The sequence below is a fragment of the Larimichthys crocea genome, chromosome VII (genome assembly GCF_000972845.2).
Source record: "Larimichthys crocea isolate SSNF chromosome VII, L_crocea_2.0, whole genome shotgun sequence".
Lineage (NCBI taxonomy): Eukaryota > Metazoa > Chordata > Actinopteri > Sciaenidae > Larimichthys > Larimichthys crocea.
In genome coordinates this window covers 18,668,244-18,690,822 of record NC_040017.1, presented here as the reverse complement: position 1 = coordinate 18,690,822, position 22,579 = coordinate 18,668,244, and the positions used below count along the sequence as shown (strand labels likewise).

Genomic DNA, 22,579 nt, shown 5'->3' with positions numbered 1-22,579 from the left:
GGAGAACGGAATAGATCATATCCATTCTGTTGGTTAAATCATTTAAATGACAAAACATAGCGTTGTAATTTATTCGATAAAATGAATAGATTATAAAATTAGAGGCACACAGATGTAAAAACAAAGTGTGTCATGGTTGTGAAAAAAAAGGAGCAAGTGAGTTTAGGAGTAGGAGAATAATTCACAGAAATCCGTTCCTAGAAACAGTAAAAAAAAAAAAAGGACAAGTTGAGATGTGACGATATAGGTTTGTGGACAGTGCAAAGGTAAACACAGGAGGGAAACTCAAACATGTAATAAGGGCATGACGTCTCCTGACATGCCATACTATACTCAGTCATTGCATGAGTTTTTTTATTGGGCAAATGCTGACCAGATGTCCTCCTTTAATGACAAAAGACATGCACAGGGACACATGAGGGGTTACCTCATCAAAGACAGAGGTTAGAGAAGTAATACAAAATACTGAGGCAATAATATGAAGCTGTGATATGATATCATGGGGTGAAGAGAGTAGAGTGTTAGTGGTGATTGAGCTGGGGATACAGGGATGGATAAAATTCAGCAGCCAGTGTTTCAACTTACTAGTCTGTTTTGAGAAAGTAGTTTGTAGAGTTGTTAAGCAAAAAGTGTCTTTTTTTCACTTGTGACTTCCATTCCATAATAATAATTTAAATGTTGCAAATGCAACCTTCATCAGCAATTCAGGAGGCAAATCACAACTACAAACCCAGCAATTAGCATTACATGTCAGCCTCAGGTTGACAAGCACAGCTTCCGTGAGTTTTTAAGGCAATATAACTGGCAGATGTCCAATTTCTCCAGGTGGGATTGCTGATGCAACGGCCGTAAAGACTGAAAAATGATGTAATATGACAGGGGAAAGGTCTCAAAAAATGATGGCAACCTACCTAAAATATAGACATTCACAACACAGAAGAACAACATTTGGCACAATACAAAATAACTTGATGTTTGTGTAAAAAGCTTCAAAACTATCTAAAAAAAAAATAACCATAGAACTGAATCAATAGCTAATTAAGAGCTATTTAGTGCAGCTCTAGGGCTTTTCCATTTTACAGTGAGGTACAGTAGTTCTGTTCTTGCACCAGTGTTACTGATAACAGCATTAAAGGACATGATGCAGCATGACAGAAAATTAATGAGAAAATTGAGTGTATGAATCATGTTACTTTACATTGCAAGTTGAGAGAATGATTGCGTATGAGTGCCTTATAAAGACCTAAATGAACTAAAATATATTTGAATGATGATGACATCTGTTTCACAATAGTCCTCCTGGCTGTCGGTAATTTCTCTTTTTTTGAAAGCTTTTCTTTTTAAGGTAGCTTTTCATCAAACTTTCTTTCACTTATCATGTTAGTCAGAGTCAGTGTCTCAGAGAAGATAGGCACCATAGAAACCACAGTCGAAAACTGCCATAATAGCACCATTCAATGAGGTCTCCATTATATAGGACAGTGAATGATCTGAAGGTCTCAAAAATCACCCCCCCCTCTCCGAAACTGAAGTAGCAGTGGAGATGATGACTTTACTTTTGACACGTATGAGTCACTACGCTAATCTAAGTAGGCACCAGATCCATGTAGGGTGTCTAAAATGGGAGGACAGATAAGAAATGTGTTGACAGAATGCAATCAAGAGACAGCAATAGTTTCTCACGCTGAATAATATGTGTGAGCGCAAACAATTTCCACAGTGTGCAACACAAAGACCCAAATATCTAATGTTTGTGATGGCCTGTCAGGGTGGCAACACAGTTACCCATGAGCTGATATAATGATGATATGGATATTTCTGCTTATGCTGACATACTATACCCATGCAGCTATTTTGCTACAGAACATTCTAAAGCAACATTTTATAGCTTAGATCGAGTTATGTGAAAAATCACTAGCAATGAAGAAAAGTGGCAAAATTTGAATATAACATTAAATATTATTAATTTAATGTATTTATCTATTAACTTTGTTGCTGTAATTGTTGTTATATGTGTCATGATAGACACCGTATAGCTCTCAAAAAGCAATACTTCTGTAGAACTGCACTGTATTTTTATCACCTGTTGTCCATGAGGTAGTATTTCCTACTATCTGTCCACCAGATATTTTTTTAGTGTTTCTTTCAGGCCTCAGAGGTATAATAAAATACTTTGGAGGAAGGATAGGGAATAGAAGACTATAACTTGAGGCAAAAATCTCCACTGCAACAGTGTACTTCCCATAAGAGCTAATGTAAGTGGGCACAAAGGCATGCTGAAGGTGATCAGTCTGGCTTCAGTAAGATTTCAGGCAGTGTTCTTTCTAGGAATGCCAGGAGGAGGTTTAGACAGGTCATCAGGTCAATTTATCTCAGAGCCAGTGAGAAGTCCACCACATTCAAGAATAATCTTGAGTTCCCAGTTGTAAATGAAATCTTTCTGCATGCTGAGAAAGGGGCAGCCAGCATTAGCCACAGCACAAAGAAAAGAAGGCTTGGTCTGGAAATGGAAAGGAAGATGTTTAAAACATGAAGAAAATCTGAATAAAACTCAAATCACACAGAGGGAAATGGCAATGGACATTAAATCTCTATCTGTAGAACTGACCCTGTCATGTGGAGGGGAATGTAAGAAATATGTCGTACATGAATCCTTACAGTAATGAATAACATCAGAACCACTGCAAAATGCTTAAAATCTGCTGGTTCACATACCACATCCAGTTCTCCACCCGCAAAGCCAAGAGGACCAGCAGGCAGATACATAACTCAATTCCAAATGCATGTCTCAGCATTCAAGACCGAGTGACTGCCTGTCCAATGAAAGGTGGGAGAAACAGGGATAAATGACAGAATCGTGTTAGTCTTTTTGTTTTTAATTTTGATGTTAATGCATGAAGAAACTGTAATATCATTACAAATGATTCTCTTAGTATGATGCAAATACGATGTAATACCCTCCCATATGTGATCATACGGCATCATCTGAGATGCTGCCATACTTTATCAAAGGTGTCAGTAATAAAGGAAGGTGGCAAATCTGGCAGCTGTCAGTGCTGCCCCAACAGCTGAGATGATGGAGAGGATGATTCCCATGGTGTCATCAAAACAAAGGAGATCCACCTGCCGGAGAACACAGACCGTGTAGTTTGAGAAACAGGACAGCAAATATACTCCAGTGATTCTAAAGCAGAGAGACAGAGAAAGTAGATATTGTTTCCTATGACATCTGAAGGTGTTGTTATTCTCTGTTATTAACGCACAGTTAAACACCCAAAGTCACACAGTTCATTCACAACTCATTCTCAGGACGTTTAACTTCATCACTTTTCACTTCAGTACAGTACAAGCTGACAAAACATGTCATCAGTGCAAATCTGTGCCTTTTAAAAGTCATATCACGCATAAAAACTCAAGTTGAGTTGAGTTAATATATCTGCATCTGTAATGAAATTTATGTTTATGTGTACAACTTCTAGTTGTCAACCAGTAAATATGACAAACCTTAATCTAAATGTGATTTTAGGGGGTGTTGAAAGAATAAAACACATTTCCTGTTCCCTACTGAATGTGAACGAAAATAATTTGGTCAAACTCCATGGACTCAAATAAGCCTGGTAAATGATGGGAGTTCCTAGAGAAGCTATTGTTCTGTAAATAATGTTTTATTTGAATGTTCCAACAAATAAAATAAACCCTTTCTGCACAGCTTTCCTACGCACTGGACACAGCCATAAGATCAAGTATTATATTGATGGTATAGTCAAATGTTATCACACGGCAACGCAGAAGCAGAGACACTCACATATCAGTTTCTGAGAGAGATTTATGATGTGAAAAAAGAAGCAGAAATACACAACTTATGTCTCCTTCCCATACCACCATGTCCATGTTTATGTGACTGTTCATCTGACCCTTAAGAGGACACAAAATGGCCTCCAGTGACAAACGGTATTGTTCCCCAAGCTGACACATGGCAGTTAATAATATCATACAAGGCCTTCACTGTTGTCATTCATCAAGTCCTTCAAACATATTGTAAAGTTCACTTCACGTAGGGAGTGAGCTATCTGGGAGATTCATATCACATCTGAAAACAATAACATTTGTGTTATCTCAAAATTGTAGAATTTGATTTACTTGTACAGGCTGCAGCCTCAGACATCAGGACACTGATTTAGCAGAAAGGGATGTTTTAGAGTTTATAGCCCAGCATATTGTTCATTGTTTGACCAATAGCATGGTTCTTATCTGGGACACATTTGTGTACAAACTCTCCACAATACCTGATACCTAGAAAAAAAATAGATGACAAAAAACACAAACAATGGAAAATACAGGTATTTTGTTCACCTACGAACAAGATGTCCCTCCCAGGCCAGCACTAAGAGAGCATTCAAACAGTATTTCCCAGAGTTTCTTAATGAAAGGGTCAGGGTTGGGTGAACTCGTGATGGGTTTTATTTGAGCCAGAAAAGCTCCCAGTCCAGAGATATCGGCCTTCTGCAGAGCAAATCCTATGGTTCCAGCCACAGAGGTCATGTTAAGATGAACTGAAAGCAATCCACTGCTTCACTATAAACAAAGCCTGGCAAAGAGATGAGAAGCAGAGATGTGTAATGTACCTGAGTAGGTGTAGCTAGTTTCTATAATATCTGTATGTAGAAATTAAAGCTCAGAGTTTTAGTAATTAAACAACCTTTGCATCCTGAGAAAGTAAAGTAGCCAGTGGTAACAGAGACACAATGGTAAGGGAGAGAATGAGAAATAAAGAGAAGGAATATCTAGTGACACTTTTAAAATGAGGCAGTGCAGTACCTTTGAAATCACCTCAAGGCAATGCACACTTCAGTTCACCTGAATGCCTCCATTAACATCTAAATCCCACATCTGCCAAAATCATCAGCCACAGACACCAGTCCCATGCAAGTCCACCTCATCAGGTGCAGCAGCTCAGCCATGGCCCATGCTTGTGCAGCGTCGCTGGGCATTGTGCAGAAGAACATTGGGTTCCACTTTTTATCACTCAAACAGAAGTCCCATAGAGAAACCTTATCCTCTGTACTTGACCCATCTTAACTATTTAGGACCAGTGAGCAGCTACTGTGCAGTGGCCAAGAATCAGCTCCAGTTTTTCAGGCTTGTGCTTTCGTCAAAGGCAAATGTGGGAAGATCTCTCAAACTCACAACAGTGATGTCTTTGATTTGGAAGAAAGCAGGAGCACCAAGAGAAAACATAAGAACATAGAGAGAACTTGCAACATAAACCCAGTCAGTTGAAGTTTGACCTTTGGGGTTGGAACCCATGAGCTTTATTCTGTAAGACTTTGGAGTTCAAATGCAAATGTGCAAGAGGACAAGGCAGGCATATGGTACTGTAATACAATATTAGAAACACTTTGCAACAAAATAACAAGCACATGAATCATTACTATGTTTGCAACAAATTAGCTGTCCTCACCATGGGTATATCAAACACCCCAAGGGTGTTTGTCACAACAATAGAGACTGAAGTGTGTGTATCACCAACAATAAGTGGCACCATATGCACAGATCCACATTGTGACTTTGCCGAATGAACTTCCTGTCCAATTATAACAACCATGGTTGTTAAGAGAGCAGTGCTTTGTGCTAGGCAAGTATCAGCTGCCTGATAGCTGAGGGGAAAGCTGAGCAGGAGGTCTGGGTTATTGTTAATTTGATCCACTGGAGCCAGCGATAAGCAGGTGCAGCAGGTGCGACACAAGAAAATATTAACAGGAAGGATGAACATCAGAAATGTGTATACACATGCATATACTATAATATTCTACTTATTAACATGTGCACATACATTGATTTAATATAAATGAGAAGTCTTTAGAGATTAGACCACATCATGAAGTCCTGATGATGGTTGGTGAAGCCGTGATTAATATAGAAAACCCCTCCCCCTGATGGAGTCTGGACACTGGCGGTGTCGAGGAAGTACGCACGTTATTTTCAATTCGCCAGCGAAAAGGACAAGAACAACATAATGTTAAAATGCACACTGCATTGGTGAAAAGCTTCTGTCGACCGCAAAAAAAAAATCCACTTCCAATTTAAAAAAAACTTCTTGTATCCAATGCGGACTGTCTTCCCTGTTATTGTTATCCTGCAGAGTTAATTTGGTTGGATGACTGACGTTATTCATTGTCAGGATTTCTCGGTGCATTTAAATGAGGCTGTGTGTTGCAAACAGCTTTTAATTTGTGGTAACACGAGTACTCTAACGCGTTACTTTTATTCATAGGTGACGCTGTAACGTGGAACAGATTACTTTCAATTGATGGTAATGTCGTAACATAACTAACTACTTTCCAAAGTAACTATACCCAACACTGGTGGTGAGGGGATAAAGAGAACGCTGGAGATCTGAATGTGAGGAAGATTAGACTTGTTAGATGGACTGGAGGTGAATGAGGTGGCAGAGGAATGGAACAATTTTACACTGAAATGATTGCTGACAGTGCGAAGAACAACATGTTTGACAGCAACTACAGGACTGGCTGACGGAGTTGCAAAATCTGGTTGGTTTAAATCAAAGATTAAATGCCCAGAGTCCACTGGAGAGACAGAGAGAGGGAGAGAGAGAGATAGAGAATTGCAAATGAATGAGGCATAAAGAGTCTCCCTGCTTGAACTTGTGCTGAGCTTCATTGGAGAAAAGAAAATATTTAATTCAAAATTCAAAATCTTACATTTCACAGAAAGCTCCATTTGAAATTCCAACTGCGGTGCCTTCACATGAACAGAGAGGAGGCAGCAGGTCCCCACTATATCACTAAATTTCCTGTTTGATAAACACTACCTGAAACAGACTTTACCATCTGCTGGCAGGGATCTTCTCCATAAACCCTCCGGATCATCCCAGCGAGGCAGCAGAGGAGCAGGGCATAGATATGCATCACTTGGAAGATAGAAATGCAGCGAGGGAAATCCGAATGAAGGAATAAGTACAAACAGCATTGATTAGTGAAACACATCACAAACACAGTATCTAAATACTGCCAGATAAAAGTGATGCATGTAGCAAGAGTCAGAAGAACATCCTGTGGAGAGAAATTGTAACCTTCATATCAAATGCTCTTTCAGTTGCTGCTGATGAAACAGGGGGCAATCTGTTGTGTACCAAATTTTCAAATTAAGTGCTATAATCCCATTCCTATAAACCAATCATTGAACGCAGTAATAGAGATGGGTATTTTGAGGAACAGTGGTTTGCGGGTCATCCCCTGCCACGCTAAGAGGAAGGAAGAGGAATACGATGCTTTTGATATACAGAAATCACTGCCACATGGCAGGGAAATCAGATTGGGGTTTAGCAGCAGAAGAAAATTAGCTATTGAAGAGAGAGGATAGGGGGTCCAGTAATTTAACACAGTGATGGAGCAAAACCCAGGTGTGTTCATTCAGATCTCCAGATATAGAAGTTTCAAAATAGATGATACAATTTGCATTATCTTGATGGGAGATACTGTAGGATATAGACAAAAGCCTTTCTCTCATTGCATTAATTTTGACAGATCTGCCTGGTAATCCCATGCAATTATGCAATCAATTTGACTCCATATCTCTCAGATCTCATCATTCTGGTGATGAGGCTATATGGGGGCATGTGAGTGCGCTTGTGTAGATGTAGAAATAGATTAGAGGAGCCTATTAAAGATAAAAGGGGTTAGCAGGAGAAAGAGAGAACTGTCATTTTCAGGAGCAGGCCTTGTCAGTGACAAGTGTTCATCCAATTATACCATGAGTGTCCTCTCTTTCACGTTCTGTCCTTCTTCCCTTCCTCTCATTCTTCCTGCGCTCTCCACTTTCTAGACCACCTGATCTATCTCTTTCTTCGCTCTTCTCCTTTAGCCTTTGTGAGTCTTTAAATAGTCTCCACTAATTACTGCTCGTCTCCTCTCGTCATGTGTGCGCTCGTTCGAGTTTTTAAAGGAATAGTTTGACATTTTGGGAAACAGACTTATTGATCCCATAGATAGTCAGAGACCCCCATCGGTCAATATGAATCTGCAGCTCACTTAGCTTGTCTAAGTCTCTGTCCAAAAGTAAAGTAAAAGTACAAATAAATGCCTCAAAGCACCTAACTAATTAACCTGTTATATCATTTGATACATCGTTTGATTAATGTAGCCTAGTTTTATTCCTGGTTACCAGGCAACCAGTTGAGATTCAAGATAGACTCAATAGTCCTTCACATAACCCCTTGATGTTTTACACTTGTACTGTTTTTTGTACATCATCTTCAGACAGAGACAGGGTAACCATTCACCCATTTTCCTCCCTGTCATTATGCAAAGCAAGGCCTTGCTAAAATACAGACATGTCAAAAATCACATTAGACACTTCAGCCATGCCCTCATAAAACTGAATTTTGATCAGACGCTGTTCACTTAGGTTAGTTTAATTTGTTTTCCTGTGGCTCTGATATTGACCCATACTGCCCTAACTGAATAAGACCCTCGAGGGACAAAGTTGCCAGCCCCAGCTGCAGCAACTCCTCCAGTGGGATACAGGAAGAGGGGCCCAGGGCCTTGCACAGCTGGGACCAGATCCACGGATGTGACAGGAACGGCCTCACCTCCAAAAGATGAAAGGAAAATGGATGTTTCTTTGAGTGATAAAATGTGTTTTATGAACGTTGAGGAGAGGGGAACGCCCCATGGTTATATGAAATGTGAAGGCTAAGGATGGTTTTAATTCCACCAGATTTGTTCCACCCTGCTTTGCTGGATTCCAATGTCAAGACTTCACAGCATGGAGCCTGGCATTACACCCATCATAACAAGAAGATTAGAGCAGGGAGAGGTGCCATGCCCAAGAGAGGTAAGAAACCTACATTCCACCCAGAAGATTAAGGCAAAGAATGAATTCAATAACTCTTTCCACATTCTCCCAATGATGTTATTGTTTCTATATTTGTCTCTCTAGATGTCGGTCCAACAGCTTTGTCCCACAAACTCTTTCCTCCTCTGCTGATTGTGGGATGGATGCACAGCAGTTGTCTAGTTTGTCTTCATTTTTTAATGCTTCCATCTTTCAAGTAAGAAATGATTGTATCAGTGTATGAACAAACCAGGTGTGTCCTTTTCATGTAAAGATGTAATTATGCCTATATGGTTGTATTTTTTATGGATTTTCAACCACACGGCCGGTGTGTCAGTGGGGTTGACAATGGAGTCTGTCAGTCGGTCCACCACTTTATGCAGACTGAAATATCTTAACAACTAACAGATGGACTGTCATGAAACTTTCTACAGACATTTATGAGTATTCCAGAGTATGAATTCTATGGACTTTCGTGATCTATTGATTCTTGCTCTACTGTCACTATAACATATGTGTGATTTTGTGTAATTTTTCTAACAACTGGATGGATTGTCAAGAAGTTTGGTACAGACATGCACAGTTTTCCTCAGTATTAATTGTAATTTCTCATTGCTGCACTTTGTGTTAGGTGCTAATAAGCAAACACTTTAAACAATGCTAAAAAATGGTAAACATTATGCTTGCTAAACATCGGCATATTGGCATTGTCATTGAGCATATCAGCATGCTAACCTCAGCCTTTAACAGGAAGTGCAGCCTCACAGAGCTGCCAACAATATATTAAAATAGTTGCTGAATACATGTGAAAATACTTTGAACGATATATTACTGAAATGTGAAATTAGAGGTTAAAAGTTTTTCACCAGTTTTCAGTCCAGGGTTTTGTGGGCGGTCCTAAAGGGTGGCTCGATGACACGCTGAGGCCACCCTGAGCATACCCCTGCACCCTTAACAGAGAGATTGAGGTTAATTCATCTCCATCAGAGTGTTTCAAAGTTAGTCATGCCGTTTTCTGAACTTATCTGACACATTTCAGTTGCTTCAAAATTGCAGTGCATTCACCACAGGCCTGGAGCTGAGAATGCTGCTCATTTTTACCCGATTTTGACACCATATTTTTAATCATTTAAATTTGGCTACAGTAGGTGGTTAAAACTTTGAAAACTCAGAACATATATTTATTTTTTTTCCTTGCATGGACTTTAATGTTTTTAAAACACTTTGAAGCAAACCCAGTAAATACTACTCATTTTTCAAAATGTACCAGCCAGACTACAGCCTCTGTCAGTGTGTTTGTTCTACTAATGGATTTTGATTTCTTTCTTTCTTCGGCAGAAAAGAGGTGCACAAGAAAGAAATTGAATTCAACACAGAAATTAAGTTCTCCTTTCAGGGGACACAGTGTCAGCTATTTTCAGACATGTGGAAATGCTGGTATAAAAGTGAATAAATTGCAATGGATCTCTGCCATGCTCCAGTGGTAATGATGTTTAGCTCTTTAGAAAGTTTCTTTTGACATGAATAATTGTCTATCCTGTTGTAAATTAATCAAATAAACACATTTATGCATTTTTATTCTCTTCTATTTATGTAATACATCATACAATCCCCCCTATGCTGTGAATTATAACTCCTTTAGGCATCATTTATTGAAATCCATTACCATCAAATAGATAAATAATACATAGATAATGAGAAGACTCCGCTTATTGTTAGATGTCAGCTGTGATACATTTCAGTTTTGCTGTATTCAGGCCACTGCACTTCACTCGACAGAGCTCTTCAGAGGTAAACAGATAAAAACAAACAGTGTTTTGAACTAACGGGTAGTAAAATGAGAAATGGATACCATAGTATGTGTGTGTGCACTTGTGTGTGTGTCCTCTGTGTATTCATGTCACACGATTGGGTATTCAATATATTGGGTGTTAGGGCTGGCAATTTTGTTGCCATGGCTACCCCACGTCTTTCTTTTTTTTTTATTATTTTGAGTAGTTCTGGACTCTCATAGGATGTGAAGGAACAAGGGAAAGAAAATTGTGTGGGGAGCTGCACTTTCTTAAACACTTTTAATTGTTGTGTGGAGCGATTGCCCCGGAGGGCAGGTAGGGGGATGGTGGGGTTGTTCATAATTTGCTTTATTAAACGTAACAACTTGATGAATTGTTTTTCTTTTGGCACGTTAGTAAATGCAAGATTAAAGCTGAATTAAACACAACCTCAAAGATTTCCGCCAGTATTTGGAGTTCAGCTAAGCAATCAAACAACTAATACTTGCCCGACATGTCAGCTCAAAACTTGCCATTACAGCTGAGCCTCCAAATCTGTAATAGTAGCTCCGTCAGCTTTAAAGAGCATTTTGAAGTCTGCATTTAATAACATGGAATTAGATTGTCTGGTTGTTACTGCAGGTTGTGCCATATCGACTTTCCCATAAGCTGTATGTGTAAGCCTTATAAGCCTGCACAGTCCAAATAAGCCTGTTCACTTCTGTCGTTTGGTATCATGTGCACCAGATGCAAACATCAGTTCGACAGGGTAATTAGGTTGAAATGGAAACTTTGTGTACCGCAACAATGCAATGGGGTTAGCAGAAACACATGCGATCCAGCAAACATTCGCACACACGTTCTTGCAGAAACACATGCTAATACATATCGCTTTCACCCATACAAGCTTGCATTAAACACACACAAGTTCATAGTAATTCAGTAGCACCGGGTTCTTTGTAACTGCTGGAATAATTATGCGTTTAGCATGTCAACATGCTGGCTGTTCAAAAACAGCTAAATTGTTCCCCTTATTGCCACACACATCAATCCTAACCCTGAAGCCAGCCTCAATTTGGCATTTCTGTCCTTAAAGATCATTACTGTAGATTATTAGATCATTATACAGCACATGGTTCTGTGTAATAAGATGTTTTCCAGGTGTGGTACATTAACTATGTGAGTTTACTATTTAGATTTTAACGTTTATTGCTGTACAGCTTGCACGATAGAGTGCACTCGTTTGGTGAAAATATGTAAACCCAAAGGTGACATGTGTTCCTTCCAAAGATGACAACAACAAAATGTTTAAACTATGCTTAACTACAACAAAAAAATATATTTGTAATAATACAAAATATAATTTGTACACAATTACAGCTTGTTAAATCATTTTAATAAAGAAAATCTAATACAATTTGTGCTAAAAAATATATAGTATAATATGTTTTCTTCATTTTTGTAATAGTTGTACCAGTATTGGTAATAGGAGTAGTAGCATTAGCAGTACCAGTAGTGGTGTTTGTAGAGCTTTGATCAACCTGTCCTAAGGCAGGTTGTTTTAAACCCCAGAGGGATTTGCATGAAAGCCAGGTCTTATTTGGTCTTAAACTTGATTTTGGGACAGCAAAAAATGGGCCCACGTGTGAATCTGATGCTCATCTCTGACTCGTAGGGAATTCTCAGGTTGGTTATAACAGTAGCTTTAGGCCAGATCCAAGTGCGCTTTTAAAAAATCAATAAAACCTTAAAATAAATTCAGATACCGAAAGCAACAATTGGAGTAATGTGATTTTATTGTGTAACTACAGAGCTGCTATTTTCATGTTACAACCTCTCCAGAGTCAGGGGATTAAACGGCAATCTTCATATAATCAAAAACTCATTAAAAATTAAAAGATTATATGTCCCCTTTTTAAAAAGCCAGCTCTTTTATTTATTTATTTATTTTACAACATCTGCCCGTTTATGCCTCTGTAATATTCTATAAAAGTGACTCATCATTTTAATCAACTGTATCTGTTTATCCATGCAAGAAACTGTGCTCATGGATTATTTGGTCGCATAACAAGAGCAAAACAAACCCTGTAACCTACAGAAGTCCCGCAGAGTACTGCATGTCAAAGAAGCGGTGTTTCCTCTTGTGACAGAAAGTGTTACATCAGCTGAATCAATTAAGTGCTGTGACCTTCATGCCAGTCTCCAACTTGAAGCACTTAATTAGAATTGCAGTAGTCTACATTGCCTAAGATGTAAAAGTAATGAAAGTGATCTTTCAACTGTCTGCTACTAAAATAAGATCGATGTTTTTTTTTATGTGGCAGTCTCTGCAACTACACAATGCCCTCAATCAGGAGAGTTTCTAGAAAAATGTTGTTTTGATTGATTAACGCTATTCCCTGGTTTGAAACACCTTCTAAAAATCTGCGATAAAAGGTGTAATTACTGGCATTTGAGTGATTAATGCTCCTATTTCTGGGGGCGTGGCTGAAATACTGCATGACTAAAGAAGAGAAGGAAAAGGTAAGTGTTGATCTGGTAACAACGTGAGACGAAAGAAAAAAACATGAATGACTTTTTCCTTGCTAAGTTATACAAATGGTGAGTTCTAAGTACTAGTGCCTTAAAATTAAAGCAAGCAAACATGCAGCTTAACCCGTGAAGAGGAAAGTAGGAATCAAGAGATGGTTTATATTTGATTTTCGAAAGAACAAATCCTTTAAATACTGAGCTGATACTTTTGATTCAATGTATTAAGTCATCCACCACAGGCACAGACTAAACAAGCACAGACACGGTGAGCAACCACAGGATGTCACTGTTTTACATTAATTATACAGCGTGCACACACACACACATACACACACCTTTGTGAAGGCTCAAAAAGGAGATTTAAAGTGCAGCTTCAAGTTTCACCGAAAAGGCCAAATCAGCCAATGATGGAAAATATTTTGAAAAGGTTCGCTATTAGTCATAAATAAAAAGGTTAGACTTTTAATAGATATTCGTCATATTATTTTTGAGGCTCACTGTGTTTGTTTATTTGTGATGCACTATATGTCACATCTGACAGTCACAGCACTAAGGATTCAGCACTTTTGCTGCCTGCACACTCACGGAGTAAAAGTAATGTGAAGTAAAATGGAAGACGTGACATAATTTATGCGTTTAATCAAAAAACACCAATAACAGTGAGACTCTCAAACAGGCGTAGGACAGAATGATTCTTCTTCTTTTTATACAAATGTCTGAAAGCGTTTTGGTATTAAAGCCTTTGCAATTAAAACTTTTTACAGAAAAATTCTGAATCTGAATCGGTGGCCTTTTACAAAGAGAGCACAGTGAGAGTGCACTTCACAATAAGAGCTTCTATCAAATCAAGTGTGCAATAGCATGGTGCCCACTCTAATTGCCTACCTGAAACACTTTCTCACTTATGATCCTAATGCATCATTTGCACGTGTATTTGTGTATATGTAGGTGTGCTTTTGTGCACGTGTTTTTTGGAGGCGTGCATGTGGCGCGTGTGTGTGTGTGTGTGTGCACACATTTGTGTTGTGCTCCCCTTTCATACACCTCAGTCACTACACACTGCCGCACACACACTGACAGGCATTCCAGAGGCCACATGCCCGTCCCCCCGTCCCCGTGCCCGCCCACCCCCCACACACACACATACCACTGAACCCACTGTTAGGGTCGCCCAAAGGGCACATGAAGGAAAACTGAGTCGTTTTATGACTGAAGGGCAACAGAGAGGAGCAGAACTTTGTAATGAGAGCAAAAACAAAAGAAGGTCTAGCATGGTCGACTTTCTTAAAACTGCCTGCAAAATCTGGTGTTAACTCTGTTTCTACCACTGACAGATATATTTTTAATCAAGTCACACTTCTTACTCTTGTGTATGCTTTAAAAGCTCTGTGCACCCTTCTCTATGTCCCATGTTACTTTTGCAATAAACCTTAGCCATAGTGTTGCAAAGTGCAAAACAGCTCCCAGGAACATGCTGAGGTGCTGTAATGTTAGCTGTGATGTTAGCAAGTGTAGCTGCTAATGGCAGGGAGGGTGAGAGCACGAGGAAAGTGGGTGGTGTGAAGCAGTTATCTGCCAGAGTGCTACCAGCCAACGAGAGCAAAAGGGGAAGCCAGGCAGTAAATAAGCAATTGCAGTTGATATTCAGCTAAAAAAAATAATACTTGAATGAGTCTCACAGAGGTGGAAACGCATTCACACACAATCACTCAGGTGTGTTTTTATACTTTTACCGTACATGAAATGAAATATAAAGCATATGGAATCAAATGGACAGGAGTATGTGTAAGACAGGCGATCTGCAGTTGACTTTTAAAGCAACCCACTGGTGACATTTTGTGGAATGCAGCATAAAACCCCAAAATATGCTGTTGGTCTGTCCCACCAAACGGAGGTATTCACATTTGATTTATTCACTTGAAACAATGTGGCATAAACCACAAATAGGATAAAATGTTTATATTGCGGTCAAACGCTTTTAAAAATGAAGAAATAAGTAAAACGAAGGTCATGAACTTCCGAACTTTACTTTTGTGTGTTTGCTTAAGTGTGTGTTAGTTCTGGCTGTAATTGTACTCCCCCATTCCTTTAGATATATTTGACACTTGGCTTCAAAGTTCGACCATATTTCAGGTGCTCTGACTTGGCACCCTCTGTCCTATACATCCTGTGCATTATAATTCTCTTTAGCTCTCACTTTTACCTCTGAACCTCTTGAAGTGTATTTTCTTATTCCCTGTACATTCCAGTCTGTTTGCTTCTCCAGTTTCAGCCTGGGTACAAGCCATCCCTGTGCCAGGAAATGTTCTTGCTGGTTCATTGCAGCATGGGGTATATTTACCAGTAGGCAGCTTGGGAGCAGCCATAAAGATATTGCACATTCATTTGTTTGCATCGTGTCTTTGACTTACCTCACACATTAGCTCCCAGTGCTTACAGGTTCAGTTAGTGGGGAAAGAGTTTAGGCTAATAGTGCATTTAAATTGATTTATTGTTATTTTTCCACGTCTCTGTGGAAATTACAAAATGAAACTAAACCCCCATTTTCCTAATACTGCCCACAAGTCAATAAAACTGTATGAAATGTAGAAATATCTCTCTTGGTAAGGGGCAAAGGAAACAGCAGCAGACTTTCTTCTGTTTGATGTTTCTGTATGTATGTAAAGTCTCTGAAGTCTGGAAAAACATTAAGTTAAGTCAGCAGGACCAAGATATTATGCGCACTCACATTGTTATGCAGCGCACAATTTAAGTCCAACATTAAAAAAAAAACATTTTTCGTTTTGGGCCTCTGCCAAAAATGCTTAAGATCGTCTTTGTATCCGATTTAAGAGTTTGCATTGATATAGAAGCCTGATTCAGATGCTAAAACAACAAACACACCACAAAGCTTGTAGCACTACCGCCTGCAGGCTCAGCATGTTTTTTAAAGATTTATTTTGAAAGGAAAGAAAATGCTCCTCAAGATGATTATCAGTCATTATTATAAAGTATCTAAATACAGGCAACTGAGGTATATCTGTCTTTCTACAGGTGGAGTGTGAAAGAGGCAAAAAGTAAGAAAGCCTGAAGGAGTGAGCGACAGTGACAGAGAGACAGAAAGCTTGCACCAACAATGGTAAAAACAAAACACGGGGAAACAACAATATATAACGTGTTGTATACAGCATGGCGAAGTGGTCTACATGATTATGGCGTATCATTCATTGCACTAATTTCTTTATAAAAGGCAAAAATTTCCACAATTAACCTTGTATCACAGCCTCAGTTACATTTTAACGTAGAAAACTTAAGCCATGAATCCTAAACTGGGATCCACTGACTTGATACAACCTTCCGCATTCACAAAAATGCATGCACTTTTGAAAAAAATCATTAGGTTCCAACAAAGACTCAGCTCGTGGTTTAAAATAGACAAGATTAAACATTCCTTTTGAAAATATGAATTATATTGTTTGTCAATTGACTTCATTGTGTAAAAGAATCATTAAAAAAAGATGGGCAATATGGCACACTTTGTGTGACTGAACCAATATCTTGGAAGCTTTGAAGTTTGTTGAGAATACTGATACCAATATCATGATGATGATGAAGATGACTAGCTCAGCGCAAAGAATGGAAACAGGGGAAACAACACATTTAGAGCCTGCAAATTAAGTCTTGGCAGAAACTCCAGAAAAATCACTGCTCCCGGCCAAGAAGCAGTCTGTGAGCCCCATAAAACCACAACTTGTTTTTAAGTAACGTGGAAATTAGTGAGCTTTAGAGGTGCTTCAAGGCAATTTCTGTTTCTTTGGACAGAGCCAGGCTAGCAGTCATTCTACCAAGCTAAGCTTACTGGCTGCTGGCTATAGCATGCATGCATGAGACTGGTATCGATCTCTCGGCAAAAAAGAAAATCAGCATGTTTGTAAAAAGATTCTAATTATTTCTTTAATGTGCATTCCCTTATCCTCTGTTTTCCTGTGAATACACATACACACTCACACACACAGTAGCACAACAGATCATGTAAGGCATACCAGTTTGCATGACAAACAGTAGGCAGTGATCATAATGACTTACAAAGAGTGGGAAACACATAGAGACATACATCCAGACAGGTGGCTCAATGAACGTATAAAAGGGGTCTTGTGTCTGTCGATTGTCAGCTCAATGATTCATGACCAGCTGTCATTTTGAAGGCGAAATCTTCATTTTGGTTTATTTGACATATTGCTAATGAACTGTCAACTGCAGTTAAGTCATTAACATTAAATGTAGAACAGTATTGTGTAATATGTGATTACGGTTAAATGTTTACTGATCTATTCAAGAAAATAAATTCCGATTTTTCTGTAATAATTTACCTAATCTAGTCCTACGTATTAACAAAGAGTACGTTACGAGTACATTGTAGAGTTTATCAGCATGTAGATGAAAGCTGAAACCAGCTGAGGTTTTATGAGAAGCGTACAGCTCAATCCCACATACAGTACAGTGGTTCAGCCCTGTATTATGTATGTAAGTGTGAGTGGGTGTATGATGTATTCATATGCCAGTGGATTTGAGCACATTTGTCTGTCTGCCCCTCTTTTGCCAATTACAGTATTTTGACTGAAACACGCTCGCACTCACATACACATTGGCAGACTCACAAATGATGAATAAAACAAGATGAAAATGGAGAGAAGAAAAATAAAAACACAAGCAGGGATTGTATCCAGTGAGTAGCAGAATAATCAGGCTGATTGAATAAACTACAGTATCAGAGTTGGAGAGACAGTGCTCCGTCTGTCCGTGAGGGTACAGTCCACTGCTTTCCTCGGAGGAAGTGCATACTGCAGTGTCAGTCCACCAGCCCTGGTCCATCCAGTAAAGAGCGTAAGGGGAGCTTTTACTTCCCTGCAGCCCCCCACAAGTGATCCAGTCAGAGGGGAGAGGTACTGTAGGGGCACAGGGACGACCCACGTCAGAACAATCCCCATCTCGGAGGTCTGTGGATCACCACACACGGCAGGTGTGTTCAGGGACCATGTAGCTGCTCTTGTTGCAGCTGAATGCTTTGGCAAACTCTGGGAAATTTTGAAGGGAGCCCAGTACCCTATGAAACACATGTAAAGGAGATTGTTAGTTGGGTTTAAGAAGAAATGTACACAGCATGTCATCATGTTCAGGCTTTAGTTTTCCTGCCCTTTGTCTCAAGCACAGGGCTGGTTGATGTGAATTTACCTGAATTTTCCTGGACTGTGAACATCTACTTTGATGGAATTCACAGCTTGCTCTGGTCGATGTGTTCCACACCACACCTGAAAAAGACAGCGGTAAGGACATACTGCATTAGACCAACCATTCAGCCATCCACCAAATTATATATCATGTCACCAAATACTACAACAGTCTTCCATCCATCTATCCATTCATCTATTAATCAATCAATCAATCAATCAATCAACCAATCAATCAATCAATCAATCAATCAATCAATTACTATATTAATCAATCAAACCATCCATAAAACCATCCATCTGTCCATCAACTACCTGAGCAAAGTTTAGGAAGAAGAGTTGATCGTGGGAAAGGTGAATGCCAGGCAGTGGAGGCTCCTCTCCATGTTCTTTCACATAGTTCTTGTAGGCCTACAGTATTGACAGAAGACAAATATTGTCATCTAAAATATAATTTCAACAACAATAAGTTTGCATTTTAGTGCATTTCGTGTACAGCATAAAATGTCATTTATAGTACAAAGGTAGGTTGCCTGGTTGTTAATAGGATTACCAAACATGTGTATTTGTTGTCTTTTTTAATTCAAATGCCCTTTCTCTGTTCACCTCTGGACAAAACTGCCAAAATCAGCAGCAATGTCATTCATTGTTGTGTTTACAGTCGCTAATGAGCAAGCCAGTGACCTGGCAAAATGACACATTTATTAATGTCAGCAAGCAGACAACAATAACAAACCAGAGTGAATGCCATCCTCAGTCATTTTTAAACCAAGGTTCTTAAACTGAGTTTTGTCCTTTGTTTTCAGGCTCATTACCTGATATGCCTGCCGTATCCCTCCGTTGTCAGCAATGTTCTCCCCGAGGGTGTTGTTACCATTTAACTAGAGAAGGGACATAAGGAGAGAGAACACAAAGATCAGGGAAAAAGGACAAAGTGAGATGGTAATTTTTTTTTTCCCTCTGTATTTCATCAAATTACAAAGATCACTCTTCGGGATACAAGAAATCATTTTGGAAGGTTATAATAGATGCATTGTTCAAAGCAACAGGACAGACATGGGGAGACAAGTAGAGGGAGAGAGATTGATATGTCAACACAAAATATTAAAGAAACCTGAAGCAGAGAGAAGATGAGCCTGCAAAAAACAGGTAAAAGATGGAAGCAGATAGGCTGGCAAAAGGTGACAGGGACGCAAACAAAAAGAGACAAAAAGCAAGGTTTTGGATAGTATTTGAGAAAACGGTGCTGTAAATTCTATAAAAACTTTTAAATGAGGAAAGAAGAGGGAGGGACATTAGATCTACCAGGACATACATGTAGTCCACCAGCCAGGTCCCAGGAGAAATTTCCATACTGATTGACAATGCACTTTGACAGCTCCAGGAACTTCTGAGTGGAGTCTGGTGTCCACCAGTCTTTCAGGTCACCATCCTTATCATAGTTACGACCTAAAACAAGAGTCCAAATGCATGAAAGGGTGATTAGTGGGATTTGATCAACAATAGAAAAACAAGATTGAGACACACACAAATGCACAAACACTCATTATCTTGTTACCCGAGACAGCAGTAAAGTGTTGCAAGGGATGTCAATTACATGTTCCCATTGTGTTTCTGGGTGGCTTGCAGTTGTGTATACCAGTATAAAAGCATCCTGACATCTTTGCGATTGAACATAATAACTTCACTTAACCCAAGGAAAATGAGTGTGGTGAAAAAAGATCTGAGGTGGCACGCAGAAATTGCATTTCAAAACACTTTTTTCTGAAGTGGTACCAGTTACAGAAAGGGAAACATTCTGGTCTAAATACCAATATATAATCTGCCAAAGCTGCCTCTGGGAGAAACAGAGAGCAACAGTGTGGGAAATCATACCATTGTCATCAAAGCCATGTGTGATCTCGTGACCGATTACCATGCCGATGCCACCATAGTTTAGAGATTTAGCCTGGCCTTTGCTAAAGAAAGGTGGCTGGAGGATACCTGCGGGGAACACTGACACCAGAGAAAAACAAAAAAAGACATGATAGGTTTTTCACAAAATGTAGAATGTGGAATAACTGCACACATGTATTTTGTCACGCAATCCTCAAACTGAATCTGTTTGCATATGCATTTGTGAAAATACCTATTTGGTTTTTGCTAGATGAGTAGAAGGCGTTGACAACAGCAGCTCCAGTAACCCACCTGGAGAAGACAATGAGGGTAGAATTAAAGAACTGTACATTAAAGCACATTTTAGATATTAATATATTGAAACCATCCTGTGGTTAATAACAGCAAGCTAATATTAGCATTCCTGCTGTGCTTAGTGGAAGGCTGAGCTGTATCTGTGTGTAGGAGTTTGTGTGGGAGAATGTGAATGCACTGTGCTAAATGCAAGATAGTGTGTCACACAAAAGCACCATAAGCAATAGGTCATGTATTATTAGTAATTTAAATACTTTAAATTAAAATTTTAAACTACTTCACATCTGGACTAATCCTGTTTCTGAGCATTGATTTAATTCTGCCCCCATGGGGAATCTTACTCCTCTTTGTTGACTTTGAGTCTGAGTTTCCGCAGGCGTTTCTTCTGCAAATACTCCAGGTTCTGTAAGATGTTTTCAAAGTACTCCTCTGCACTGTAGTCCAGCTAACACCAACACACAGCCAGAGAAACAAGAGGATTAGCCGTGATGAGAGCTATCAACACTTGGTCATATATTCCCCCCCCCCCCACAGCAAAAGTCACAACCGAGCAAGAATTCATCGAGATGTTTTCATAGAACTGATATGCAGCTTCAATGAATCCGCTCTGTATTCAGCTACATCAATCTGCACTAATACAGAGAAAAAAAGGAAAACATTCATAATCTTCTCAGACACTCACATCTTTGTACTCATTGTTAAGGTATTTATCATCCATGATGCTGTCAGAATAGCCGATCCGTTGGCGAATAGCTCGGGCCTACAGACAAGTATAGGAGAAAAAATATGACAAGATCTTAGTCATCACATATCCTAAACAACAGAAAATAATACAATACAACACACAGTTTATTATTATCTGATACCTTCTCCTCTGCTGCTTTCTTAGTCTCTGCATCCATCCAAGTTTGGTCATCAAGGTTACTAATGAAAACTTCCCGAATGTCTTTAATCATCTCCTCCATCTGATGTCCACATACATACAATGGCAGAGACAGAGACACACAGTCACAAATATGTCACCGATATATAACAAACCAAATAAATCTGGCAACATATTGTGCAACACAGTTGTAAAAACACACCTCCCTGAATCAGGCCTCATCATTACATAGTCATATATTAATGTAGAAGCACTCAGGGTTATACTCCCTCTGTGTGGAGGTCTAATGACCGGTTTAATAAAGCTTGCATGATTAATATGACAGTTGGAATAATAACAAAAAAGATCATCAATTATTTTATGTATGAGTAAAAGGAAGAGAGGCAACATCACGTGTAGTTACTAAAAGTGACAGTTAGAATAATTGTATGCAGAGAAGTTATGAGAACATTTCTACTTCTTTACAAAAGTCTCATCCTGTTGTCTTAAAATTCTCTACAGTGGATGTCTGCTGTAAAGGCTGCAAATTCGCAGATGCATTATTGATAATGCTACCAATTTACATTTTACTTCAGACCTTTAAATATTTAAATTTACTTATAGATGCACCCAGCAGTTTAGGGTTGGACTTTGTGTTACTGAAATAATCCAGAGCCTTATAAATATAAATTATAGAAGAGAGTATTTCAGCTTAATGTTTCACCATCAATCCGATATATTCAACAAGCATTGTTAAGCTATACCTATTAAGCAAATAAACATGTGTAGCTGAAAAAATACTTGAATGTCAGCATTCTTAACCACACATGGTGTTGTCATATTCTGTTTTTATATGTAAATTCACACAGCAAGGTGCTTTAAATCTACATCAAAAACTCAGTTTTCAGTGGGAACCTGTGGTGTTTCTACAGTTGAAGCGTTTGTATTGCCCTTGCAATACAAACGCTAAAGTATTCACAAGAATGCCCCAGCACACAGAGAGAGACAGACTGACTGACGCCGCCATTATGGCATAATGTTGATCAAAGTGTACTGTACCATGTACCACAAACATAATTAGAATAATTGACACAAAAAAAGTACCTGGACCAATAGAAGAATAGAAAACAAAGTAGGAAGGGGAAAAAATATAAAAATTG

The 22,579-nt window shown here is 39.0% G+C and overlaps 1 protein-coding gene across 1 annotated transcript in view; it reads right to left on the bottom strand.

Moving 5' to 3' along the window:
- Window positions 1–16,051: 16,051 nt before the first annotated feature.
- Window positions 16,052–22,579, bottom strand: part of LOC104927644 (neprilysin) — a 30,126-nt gene continuing 23,598 nt past the window's right edge. Inside the window, exons 14-23 of the mRNA XM_010741766.3 lie at window positions 21,424–21,522; window positions 21,240–21,317; window positions 20,899–21,002; window positions 20,496–20,554; window positions 20,243–20,362; window positions 19,683–19,816; window positions 19,183–19,248; window positions 18,683–18,778; window positions 18,372–18,448; window positions 16,052–18,243 (exon numbers count right to left, since the gene is read on the bottom strand). Coding sequence (XP_010740068.1) covers window positions 18,144–18,243; window positions 18,372–18,448; window positions 18,683–18,778; window positions 19,183–19,248; window positions 19,683–19,816; window positions 20,243–20,362; window positions 20,496–20,554; window positions 20,899–21,002; window positions 21,240–21,317; window positions 21,424–21,522 — 933 coding nt within the window. The 3' untranslated portion in view covers window positions 16,052–18,143. The remainder of the gene's footprint in view (window positions 18,244–18,371; window positions 18,449–18,682; window positions 18,779–19,182; window positions 19,249–19,682; window positions 19,817–20,242; window positions 20,363–20,495; window positions 20,555–20,898; window positions 21,003–21,239; window positions 21,318–21,423; window positions 21,523–22,579) is intronic.